Source organism: Mandrillus leucophaeus, unplaced genomic scaffold (assembly GCF_000951045.1).
Source record: "Mandrillus leucophaeus isolate KB7577 unplaced genomic scaffold, Mleu.le_1.0 Scaffold86, whole genome shotgun sequence".
Lineage (NCBI taxonomy): Eukaryota > Metazoa > Chordata > Mammalia > Primates > Cercopithecidae > Mandrillus > Mandrillus leucophaeus.
The window spans coordinates 4,194,301-4,206,162 of NW_012109363.1; the positions used below are offsets into that span (position 1 = coordinate 4,194,301).

The window sequence follows — 11,862 nt, forward strand, 5'->3', positions numbered from 1 at the left end:
GCTGTGTGTGGTACTTAACCTCCCTGTGCCGCTGTGCTCAATTGCACTTTCCACAAAAGTGTCATCTTCAAGGGCTGTAGTGATGATTAAATGAGATAACCCAGTAAAGTTTTGGCACAGTGCCCAGCACCTAGTGAGTACTTGATAAATACCAGTTATTTTTATGGATATGACTATGATCCGCCTACTTTTCTTTATTTTTCATGCTCATTGAGACTGGATTTTATAATCTACTAAAGAAACTTGTTCTAATGTTGGCATGGGTGTGAGAAGACATGAGTTCTGGCCTAGGCTCCAATACTTTCCAGATGTGTGACCCTGGACAAATCAAGCAATTTAATCAACTCTAAAATGGAAATAATAATTTGTGCACAGCTCAGATGACAATACATTGTTTTGTTTTGCTTGGTCTTTTTGATAGAAAGCATTGTCCAAATGTAAAAGTCTGATAATGGTAGAGACGATGATGGCTTGGGATTTAGGGTACCACTAAGTGTAAAAGAACACAGTATTCAGTCCTGACTAGACCACATTACAAGTTATTACAAGTTACCACCTCCAGCTGTCACACCACCGCCCTCAGCTTCATGATGACATTCCTCTCAATAACCAAAGGGAGAGAGAAGCAGGCAGAAAGAGACAGAAATTAATATCAGTCCTGATTAGGCTTTCTTGATCTACTATTGTTATTAATAATCGCTATTATTATTATATCATTCTTGATCTAAAGGGTCTTTACAAATCTTTTTTTAAGAGAAAAATGCAAGTTAAATACCCAGCTACAGTCCAGCTCTCATGGCAAACAGGACCATATTCTTTCCTCTAAAGATAGCAAACTACTTATTCAGATATATTTACTTTACAAAATAGGGCATAGGATTATATAAACAGAAAAATCCTATTTATATTTAAATTACAGAGAAAACAACTAGAAGAAAATACTTAAATTATTGTCTCTCTGCATTTTGTAAATATCTACACTACATATATATACAAATTTTAACCAAAAAAGTGAGTTAAGTATTCTCAAATAGATGCCCTTCTTAGTAAGCTTAGTGACAAGACAGAGCTATGACAGTGAGCCCATTTTCAAAGGATTATGAAAGAATATTGATTTTCTAAATTGCAGAGATTAAAAACAAAATGCCCAGTCCTGGGACAATGAGACTGAATTATTAGGTGGGGCTTTTTTGTGACTTTATGTTCCCAGGTTTAACTCTTTTCAAAAATTTGGTCCAAAGATCATTGATTTGCTCTAGTTTTACAAAGCTCATTTTAATTAAGAGTTTCTAATAAAAGAATTATGTCTCTTGCTAAGTCAGGCCTTGGTAAGCTTGGAATAAAATATGTTATAAATATTTCATAGCTGCCCTGGTGCAGTTACGTGCAATGCAGGGTTTTCAAAATTCAAGTGCATATCATCAAGATCTGTTGCTGCTTTATAGGTAAAACTAACGGGTTCAATTAAAAACATGCTGAAAATTAATACAGTAGTACTGTTTTATTATGCATCTACTGAACTTTATTTTTAGAATCACTTTTAGCAAGGCTCTATTAAGTACTTTTTAAAAATTCTAAATCTTTCTCCCCTGGCTTTCACAGAACTGATTCACAGTGGAGAGGTGAAAGCATTACACAGCAAAAAAATCAGCAAGCTATGTTAAAACCGAAAGCTAAATTTTTCCCCACCACACATGAAATTTCCAGATATAGAATTTTAAAACTGATTAACATTTGGAATAAAATAAAGACTAAATGTTTTAAGTTTTGTAAATACTTCAGTTAACTTCATAATAACAGTAACTGAAAAATAGAAGGCAATATTCAAAGAATAAAATATTTGGCAAAGGGAACACCATTTCAGTGGCTTAATGACAGAAAAGGAACACTGTGGTCCAGATGGATTTGTTTTGATTAAAGACAATAGGGACATACATGTACATCCCAATTTCCCTGACAAGAAACAGCCTTTCTCGCCTCAGGATATTTTTATTTTGCTTTCAACTTTTGACAACAAAAACAAAAGTCAACGCTGCTTTTAAAGTTTGACATCCCGAGGATCAAGTAGAAATATGTAATATAGCTTCCTTTTTCTTATGTTCCTGCTTCCACAGACTAAGTCCCTAGCTTCCTACATCAACAACCCATTAAATGATTAGCAGAGGACAGGTTATAAATAGTTATTATGAGTTCTAGAACCAGATCCCAGGCAAAAGGACTAGGTTCAAGACACAATAGGTTGAAAGAAAGTACAGATCATCTCATCTTGGATGGATTCAGCCTACCAATTTGACAGTGACGTCGTCCATCTGGAGTATCTTGCTTGCTATTCGGTTCCTACATCCCATCCTCCTTGCATTTTTTTATATCCAAAAATACTATTTAAAAGAAGAAATGTGAGGAAATAGGGAAAGATGGGAGAAAATGCTCGACTCCTTGTCTTTTTTTTAATTTTATGACCCAATAAATATACCCCCTTTGCAAACAATACTTTCCCATTATTAGATGACACCCTAAAAAATTTGACAGTGGCTATCTCTTAGCTATAAAGTTAACATTTGCACTTTCCCTACTGAAGGAACATACAGATTGAAGCATGCCTTGTATTTCTCTATAAAGTGATTCAAAACAGACTACCTTATGAAACAACAGTTCAGAGATAATTTCATTTAAAATGTCTTACATCTAAATCATATGAGTAACTTTTCTATTTAGAATAAATTACAAAAGTATTGTAGTCAAACTTAATTCCATGAACGCAGTGTGGTTAATCCAGGTGAGTTGCCATGATTGTTTTCTCTCTTTTTAATATTTCAAGAAGATTTCATAGCCTTAGTATCGTTAGGGTTTAAAAAATGCAAAAGCATTTCTTTCTGTGAAAATTATTAAGGTGGCAAATGTTCTTCAAAACTATGAGACAAAAAGGGAAAAACATCTCTTACAGCTTTTTTTAAAAAGTGTTTATACTAAATTTACTGATGGGTATAACCTTCAAATCACCTTTAGGAAGAGTAAAGTGGAAGAGTTTAATATAAAAGAAAACGTTTTGCTAAATGTGAAACTGGATCCATCATTTTTTAAGCCATGGGAACTGTTTTTTCTTAATAAAGCAACTGTTTTAATTCTTTGCATTATCCTGTAGTGCCCAGATTGAACAATATATCATGTGACATTGAAGTTACAATTTTAAGCTATAGGCACTAGGTGTAGCCTGAGTAACTGACTCTTATTTTATTTGTACGCAACACTTTCCTCCTTCTGTAACCAGCTGGAAGCTGAACAATTTCTGAGCTACTTTAGATACAAGGCAAAACTGGGTAATTGTGAAGTTAGACATGTGTTTCCTTGTAAATGTCTCTCTGCAGAGTCATCTCATTTCCAAAGCCCTAAAGAAAACTAACAGCAGAAGCCTGCCGGTTAACCATGTACTCTCATTGCAGAGTTTGCAGTGAATGTGCATCGTGAAATTGCCAAACAGTTTAATATATTTCAATAAAATCAGAAAGTAATAAGCAACAAAGGCAAAATTACTGCATACTTAGCATTTGGCCTTATCTAGATGGTATCCTGCTGAGTCCAGCCTGACATCCGCAGTACTTTACAGAAGGTAAGGAGTTTTCTTTCTCTTTTCCTTTATCTATATAAAACCAAAAAATCCTGTTTTTACAGTATTCACAAGCCAATCCCCTCATTCCATCATTGTTTCTCTCAACAACTCAAGACATGGATGGGCTCTGCTTGCCTAAGGTCTCTCAGCAAACTAGAACATCCTTCTCCTACATGGCCTACGATGCTGCAGTTTCATATTAAAAAACCAAAGTAACTCCCAAAATTAGCACCTCCTATTTAAAACATTATTTATATTTTAATACAAATGGGCCAAGGGAGCTGATAAAAATTAAAAAAATAAAACCTCTAGAAACCCACCCCTTTCTTGATTACTTACTGATGAATATGATCCTGTCTTTTAACAAAACAGTGACTTGAGAAAACATGCTGTGAAAAGAAGCCATTTCAGGCTGGAGTCCCTACTTTTTATAACCGGTAGTTTCTTCTCACCCATAGCAAGCATTTCACATTCAGTCACTTGTACCTGTGGCCCCAGCGGTGTTGTTAGTTCTGCAATTTCTTCTTCACTTTGTCTTGTAGTATTCTGAATTTTTTTAACCTGAATTACCCCCAAAGCACTACACAAAATAAAATGACATTCTAACAGTTAAGAGTACACCAGACAGCAAGAAGTCTGTGTAGAGTCCTTGTTTGCATAAACATGTTTAATGATATAGAAAATCTATTCCATATAAATCATTAAAATCTAAAGGGAAAAATATATTACATTTTAAATGGAGGGAAAACATCTGGTTTTATTCAAGGTTGTGGTGAATCTGTTTGGCAACTTTTAAATCAATTTAAAGTTAATTCAGATGCCTTTTCAATCACTGCAGTTACACATAAGGGATACTGAACCGAAAGATGACAAGGCAGTTGTTTGTGTCCAAACTTATCAAAAACTATATTTCCCTGGACTTTTCATCCCAACAGATTTCAAATTCTCCTTTCCAAGGAGTATTTGACCTTCACATTTCAGGCCCTGTATCTCTTCATCTCCTATACCATCATACGTTAGAAAACTCAAACTGGGCTGCAAGTACATATTTCTGTTAACTGACTTTAATAAATTTTGGTTGTTTTCAAAATCTGCAATCTGTTCATTGTGCCAGCCCTGCATTGCAGAGAAGTCTTAGCCTGCGATTCCAGCTTCGCTCCTGCAAAGAGAGTCACTACAGGCAGGTTTAAATTGTATTTGCTCGGAGAGAAGAGGGGGAAGGCAACCCCCTACCCCCTTCCAACCTGACAGGCCAGGCTGGGTGACAAGCCCCTAGGAGGCTGCATCTCCCGCTCGCCCGACCTGGGCGCTGTCCTTGGTGCTGCCGGCGCCATAGCGAGCACAAGCGCCTTACCTTCTGCCCCTGCGGAAGCTGCGGACGTCCCCCAAACGTTAAAAACGCAATATCCCACTTTTTATACAAAGAACTACCCTGGCCTGTTCTCTTTGTCCCCTTCCCGAAGCCTTCAGGCAGACGGTTCCTCAAAGTCTTTTTTTTCTTTTCTTTTTGTCTTCTAGACCCAGCTCCTTGGCGCTCATCTCCAGCTGCTTTAAGACAGGAGTGGGGGAAGGGGAGGGAGGCAAGAAAAGATGAGGGTGGGGGAGGGGAGGAGAGGGAATGCAGGGGGAGGGGAAGCAGGAGACGGAGAGAAGGAAAGATTGGAAGAAAAGGGTCCGCGAGGAAGGGGCTGAGAGAAAGGCAGGGTGAAGCGAACTAAAGGCCACAGCAGGAAGGAGAAGAGGGGCCAAAAAAGAAGGGGATGGGATTAAGCACAGGAGATGGGTAAAGAAAAAAGTATCCGGGAAAGGGTAAAAGAAGAGAAAGGCTTGAGGATAAGAGGGTAGAGGGCTAAAGAGCAAGGAGACCAGGGGGTCGGGGAAGCGCTGCCCGAACGGTGGGACAGTGACGGGCAAAGAAAGGGCGCTGGCGATATTTGTACCAAGGGTGCGAAACGCAATCGGGAAGTGAGAAGTGGAGAGAAGGCGACTGCCCGGCGACAAGTGGCCTGGGACTGAAAGGGAACCTGGGGGAGGGGCTGGGCCCAGGGCAGCAAAGTCCGGGTTCCCATGCGGCCTGGGCCCACGTGTAGCGGGCGCTGAATCACCGCTCAGCCGCCCCCCTCCCCTCCTCCCCGACCGGTGCCCGCAGTCCCCGCCTCCTCGGCCGCCGCCTCCACGGGGCGGGGCCCTGGCCCGGGACCAGCGCCGCGGCTATAAATGGGCTGCGGCGAGGCCGGCAGAACGCTGTGACAGCCACACGCCCCAAGGCCTCCAAGATGAGCTACACATTGGACTCGCTGGGCAACCCGTCCGCCTACCGGCGGGTAACCGAGACCCGCTCGAGCTTCAGCCGCGTCAGCGGCTCCCCGTCCAGCGGCTTCCGCTCGCAGTCGTGGTCCCGCGGCTCGCCCAGCACCGTGTCTTCCTCCTACAAGCGCAGCATGCTCGCCCCGCGCCTCGCCTACAGCTCGGCCATGCTCAGCTCCGCCGAGAGCAGCCTTGACTTCAGCCAGTCCTCGTCCCTGCTCAACGGCGGCTCCGGACCCGGTGGCGACTACAAGCTGTCCCGCTCCAACGAGAAGGAGCAGCTGCAGGGGCTGAACGACCGCTTCGCCGGCTACATAGAGAAGGTGCACTACCTGGAGCAGCAGAATAAGGAGATTGAGGCGGAGATCCAGGCGCTGCGGCAGAAGCAGGCCTCGCACGCCCAGCTGGGCGACGCGTACGACCAGGAGATCCGCGAGCTGCGCGCCACGCTGGAGATGGTGAACCACGAGAAGGCTCAGGTGCAGCTGGACTCGGACCACCTGGAGGAAGACATCCACCGGCTCAAGGAGCGCTTCGAGGAGGAGGCGCGGCTGCGCGACGACACTGAGGCGGCCATCCGCGCGCTGCGCAAAGACATCGAAGAGGCGTCGCTGGTCAAGGTGGAGCTGGACAAGAAGGTGCAGTCGCTGCAGGATGAGGTGGCCTTCCTGCGGAGCAACCACGAGGAGGAGGTGGCCGACCTTCTGGCCCAGATCCAGGCATCACACATCACGGTGGAGCGCAAAGACTACCTGAAGACAGACATCTCTACGGCGCTGAAGGAAATCCGCTCCCAGCTCGAATGCCACTCCGACCAGAATATGCACCAGGCCGAAGAGTGGTTCAAATGCCGCTACGCCAAGCTCACCGAGGCGGCAGAGCAGAACAAGGAGGCCATCCGCTCCGCCAAGGAAGAGATCGCCGAGTACCGGCGCCAGTTGCAGTCCAAGAGCATCGAGCTAGAGTCGGTGCGCGGCACCAAGGAGTCCCTGGAGCGGCAGCTCAGCGACATCGAGGAGCGCCACAACCACGACCTCAGCAGCTACCAGGTAGGAACCGCGGCTGCGCGGCCAGCCTGCGCCAGCGCCAGCGCCGCGCGCCCCCGACACTTGGGCGCGTGCCCAGGAGCCCTCTCCGCCGCGCTCTCTGGCGGCCGCTCGCTAGAGCGCGCGCGCCGCAGACTTAGGGTAGTTTCGGATCAGCATTCTCGCCACTCTCATCCTCCATACTCCGCCCCCACCCACCTGCCCCAGCTGCTTAAAGGTCTTGACCTTTTTCAAAAACGTACTTCTTTTCCAGTTCTAATTTTGCACGCTTGCACGTTTAAAGCAGGAGGGATAAATTCGGTAGTGGATAAATCAGCAACTTTAGGATAGCTTATGCAGAAACCCGTGTATTCTCTACTTTTCCGGCAATGATCGGAAGAGCTCTCAAAATTGGCTTCAGCCCAAAGGGCTCACTCAGATGGGAATGGCCAGGTCAGCCATGGAGTTTCCCCATGCATGTTTGTGTCCTGTTGAGACGTGTTCTAAGTCCACTGATCTCCGTGCGTGATGTGCCCAGGAAGTGTCCTACTGTCTTACCGATCTTGTATGTTCCTTGAGAATCCCTTAGATTTAAAAGAAAAAGGGGGTGGGGGAGGGGGGCTGGGAGTCGGGTGTCAGCGAGGTTTGCAGAAGCGGAGAGAGATGGGAGGAGGCGAGAGGGAAGGGGTAGCAAGTGGTTTGCGAAGGAAGTTGCTGTTTGCAAGGTTGAGTCTAGGGAGACTCTCTGTGTCTGTTTCAGGACACCATCCAGCAGCTGGAAAATGAGCTTCGGGGCACAAAGTGGGAAATGGCTCGTCATTTGCGCGAATACCAGGACCTCCTCAATGTCAAGATGGCTCTGGATATAGAAATCGCTGCGTACAGGTACGGTGCTCACTACATGCGTATCCGGAACACTAACCACCACGCAGAGGCTGTTCGGGCAGAGCTTTCACCACTAAAGTTAAAGCAGGCAGGGTGCAGGCATCAACTCAGCGCCTGGTTTTCTTGCTTACTTAGAAAAAAATTATTCTAAAGAATTGCAAGTGTAGTTTTCTCTCTTTTTATTCAGCTTTAAAAGAATAAATACTAGTAGAAGCAAAAGATTTTTGAATTAGACGAAGGAGGTGCAGATTAATCTCAATGCATATGCTTAAACTTTTTATGGAAAAATGTTTTCAAATGTTGGAAGCATGAACAGAGTTTTGGTTTCTAATATTTCATCTAGTGGTTTCAGCTTTTCAAATTTATAATGTCAAGGACAAACACCAGGACATTCTATTTCTCTGTTTCTCTGTTATACAGCTTACTATTGCCATCATCTGGCTGAGAATAGATATAGAATGATATATTAGAATATAGATACAGTTATTTTATATATGTAGATAATTTATATGTATTATATTTTATGCTAGACTATAGTATAAATTATATCTATATCATGTATAATATTAATCTAGATCTATAGATACATATATGTGCATATGCATATAAATCTAGATATATAGACACAAATGTGTATGATCTTTTTATAGATAGAGAGATACGTTATAGGTCTATTAACTGATGTGACCTTGCTGTTGACTAAGCGCAAAGGACAAAATCGTTGATTAAAAATTTTCTACTACCAATAAAGTAGTTATAATATAACAAGAATAAATTGCATTTACAGAGCTATCTCTCTTTTCAGGAAAGCTGAATAACTACATTAAATAGACAATTTATGGTAAAAATTATCGACCAATTTATAACTTGATACACCCATATTAACACCTGGCTAAGTTCTGAAATATGCTTAACAGCAAGATTTTTATGAAAGTTATATTTGCTTTAAAAATAGTACATATCCTGAAAATCTAAATGTTTAAGAAAGTGACTACTCTCAGAAAGGTTATTTGGCTTTGAAGTTTGGGGATTTTTGTTTGTGGCTTTTTGTGTTTTTGTTTTCGTTTTTGTTTTTTCCTATTTGGCCACTAACAAGTTTTTCAGCATATTCTTGTTGGACCTAATGGATCTCTACTGCAGGGCCAAGACTTAGTAGCTGGGTGTGGTTAGTGGACTATTGGGCAAGGTTAGTCATTGTAGGGGGCAGTCCAGGAGAACCTTTCTCTGTCACTGAGTATGACGTAATATGCAAGTAAGTGATAGCAGGTATTATAACAAATTGATAGAATATTTTACTTATGTAATTCTATTTCTTCAAAGGTAGCTACTACAATACCCAGAATGTAATGAAACTCAGAAGGCCCAGTGAAATTTTTACTATGTCTTATGTTCTTTGATTTTCTCCTTAGAAAACTCCTGGAGGGTGAAGAGACGAGATTTAGCACATTTGCAGGAAGCATCACTGGGCCACTGTACACACACCGACAGCCCTCAGTCACAATATCCAGTAAGATTCAGAAAACCAAGGTGGAAGCTCCCAAGCTCAAGGTCCAACACAAATTTGTTGAGGAGATCATAGAGGAAACCAAAGTGGAGGATGAGAAGTCAGAAATGGAAGAGGCCCTGACAGCCATTACAGAGGAACTGGCCGTTTCCATGAAGGAAGAGAAGGAAGAAGCAGCAGAAGAAAAGGGAGAGGAGCCAGAAGCTGAAGAAGAAGTAGCTGCCAAAAAGTCTCCAGTGAAACCAACTGCACCTGAAGTTAAAGAAGAGGAAGAGGGGGAAAAGGAGGAAGAGGAAGGCCAGGAAGAAGAAGAGGAAGAAGAAGATGAGGGAGCTAAGTCAGACCAAGCCGAAGAGGGAGGATCCGAGAAGGAAGGCTCTAGTGAAAAAGAGGAAGGTGAGCAGGAAGAAGGAGAAACAGAGGCTGAAGGTGAAGCAGAGGAAGCCGAAGCTAAAGAGGAAAAGAAAGTGGAGGAAAAGCGTGAGGAAGTGGCTACCAAGGAGGAGCTGGTGGCAGATGTCAAGGTGGAAAAGCCAGAAAAAGCCAAGTCTCCTGTGCCAAAATCACCAGTGGAAGAGAAAGCCAAGTCTCCTGTGACAAAATCACCAGTGGAAGAGAAAGCCAAGACAAAATCACCAGTGGAAGAGAAAGCCAAATCTCCTGTGACAAAATCACCAGTGGAAGAGAAAGCCAAATCTCCTGTGACAAAATCACCAGTGGAAGAGAAAGCCAAGTCTCCTGTGACAAAATCACCAGTGGAAGAGGCAAAGTCAAAAGCAGAAGTGGGGAAAGGTGAACAGAAAGAGGAAGAAGAGAAGGAAGTCAAGGAAGCTCCCAAGGAAGAGAAGGTAGAGAAAAAGGAAGAGAAACCAAAGGATGTGCCAGAGAAGAAGAAAGCTGAGTCCCCGGTAAAGGAGGAAGCTGTGGAGGAGGTGGTCACCATCACCAAATCGGTAAAGGTGCACTTGGAGAAAGAGATCAAAGAAGAGGGGAAGCCACTGCAGCAGGAGAAAGAGAAGGAGAAAGTGGGAGGAGAGGGAGGGAGTGAGGAAGAAGGGAGTGATAAAGGTGCCAAGGGATCCAGGAAGGAAGACATAGCTGTCAATGGGGAGGTAGAAGGAAAAGAGGAGGTAGAGCAGGAGACCAAGGAAAAAGGCAGTGGGAGGGAAGAGGAGAAAGGCGTTGTCACCAATGGCCTAGACTTGAGCCCGGCAGATGAAAAGAAGGGGGGAGATAAAAGTGAGGAGAAAGTGGTAGTGACCAAAACAGTAGAAAAAATCACCAGTGAGGGGGGAGATGGTGCTACCAAATATATCACTAAATCTGTAACCGTCACTCAAAAGGTTGAAGAGCACGAAGAGACCTTTGAGGAGAAACTAGTGTCTACTAAAAAGGTAGAAAAAGTCACTTCACACGCCATAGTAAAGGAAGTCACCCAGAGTGACTAAGATTTGAGTCCACTGCAAAAGGTTAAGCCATATGACAATTTCAAAATGCATGTGATTGGCAGCTTCAAAACAGAACGGGTTCTCCCATGGGGGCTCCAGACATTGTATTTACTTTGTGCAATATGAGGGGACTGCATGCAAGCTCAGGGTGCTCCCTCCTCAGTCTTTGGGGGATTCAAATGCATGATATTGTATGTACCTGGGAAATTTGCCAATTTCCTAAGCTGTTGGAAGGGGGTCACTTAAGGGGGGATGTCTTGAGATGTATTATGCAAAGTACCAACTGAGCCAAAAACAATAAAGGAAACACAGAACTCTCTTAGCCTTAAGAAAGCTATATACGAATAATTATGTTTACCTCACTGGTGCGTTTAAAATGGACTTTTGTTCATGGGAGAACCTCGTTGACATGCACAGTTTGCAATCTTATGTTGATTGATGTTAAACGTCACAGCAGTACTTGCTCAATAAAGGTCATATTGGAAACATAGTCAATTGCTGAGTCTTATGTCATTTCTTTTTTTTTAATTTTTATTTATTTTTATTTAGAGATGGGGTCTTGCTATGTTGGCCAGGTTGGTCTTGAACTCTTGGCCTCAAGCAGTCCTCCTGCCTCAGCCACCCAAAGTGCTAGGATTATAGGCATAAGCCACCATGCCCAGCCTGTTATGCCATTTCAAAGTGAGATCTCCACTACCTGAAGCTTTCTTGCCCTAAAATAGATTTTTGGGGGGAATCATAAGTAAACTGCACTTCTTATTGCTATTTCCCTGAGAGCAATTACTTGGAAAATATAATTGCTGAAGATATTTTCAGGTGTCTACATCTTCACTGAGCCCGGTCTTCATCCCATAATTTTAAAATCATATTTTTGAAACAAAAATAAAAGCATCAGATACAAATAGGAATCCGGTGGGATAGAAATCTTCAGTGTTTCTATCCCAAAACAGAACTCAGAGAACCTCTAGGTAAGAGGACAAATGAAGGAGGGGTTCATCACTTGTGCCTTGGAGTTGGGACAGAGACAGAGGAGCTCATGGCATTTATGATGATGTGTCCAGAGGGGACAGGACTGACATCACTAAC

General features: G+C 43.2%; 1 protein-coding gene across 4 annotated transcripts; it reads left to right on the plus strand.

The window, feature by feature from the left end:
* Positions 1-5,711: 5,711 nt before the first annotated feature.
* On the plus strand, positions 5,712-11,267 carry NEFM (neurofilament, medium polypeptide). 4 transcript variants are annotated; one of them, XM_011968835.1, is made up of 4 exons: positions 5,712-6,963; positions 7,700-7,824; positions 9,234-9,966; positions 10,063-11,267. In XM_011968835.1, the coding sequence occupies exons 1-4, from the start codon at positions 5,884-5,886 to the stop codon at positions 10,774-10,776; spliced, it is 2,652 nt and encodes an 883-aa protein (XP_011824225.1). In that variant the 5' UTR covers positions 5,712-5,883; the 3' UTR covers positions 10,777-11,267. The 4 variants fall into 4 exon arrangements, with proteins under 4 accessions (XP_011824225.1, XP_011824226.1, XP_011824224.1 ...); XM_011968836.1 differs by having other exon boundaries at positions 9,234-9,795; positions 10,441-11,267; XM_011968834.1 differs by having other exon boundaries at positions 9,234-11,267.
* Positions 11,268-11,862: the final 595 nt, after the last annotated feature.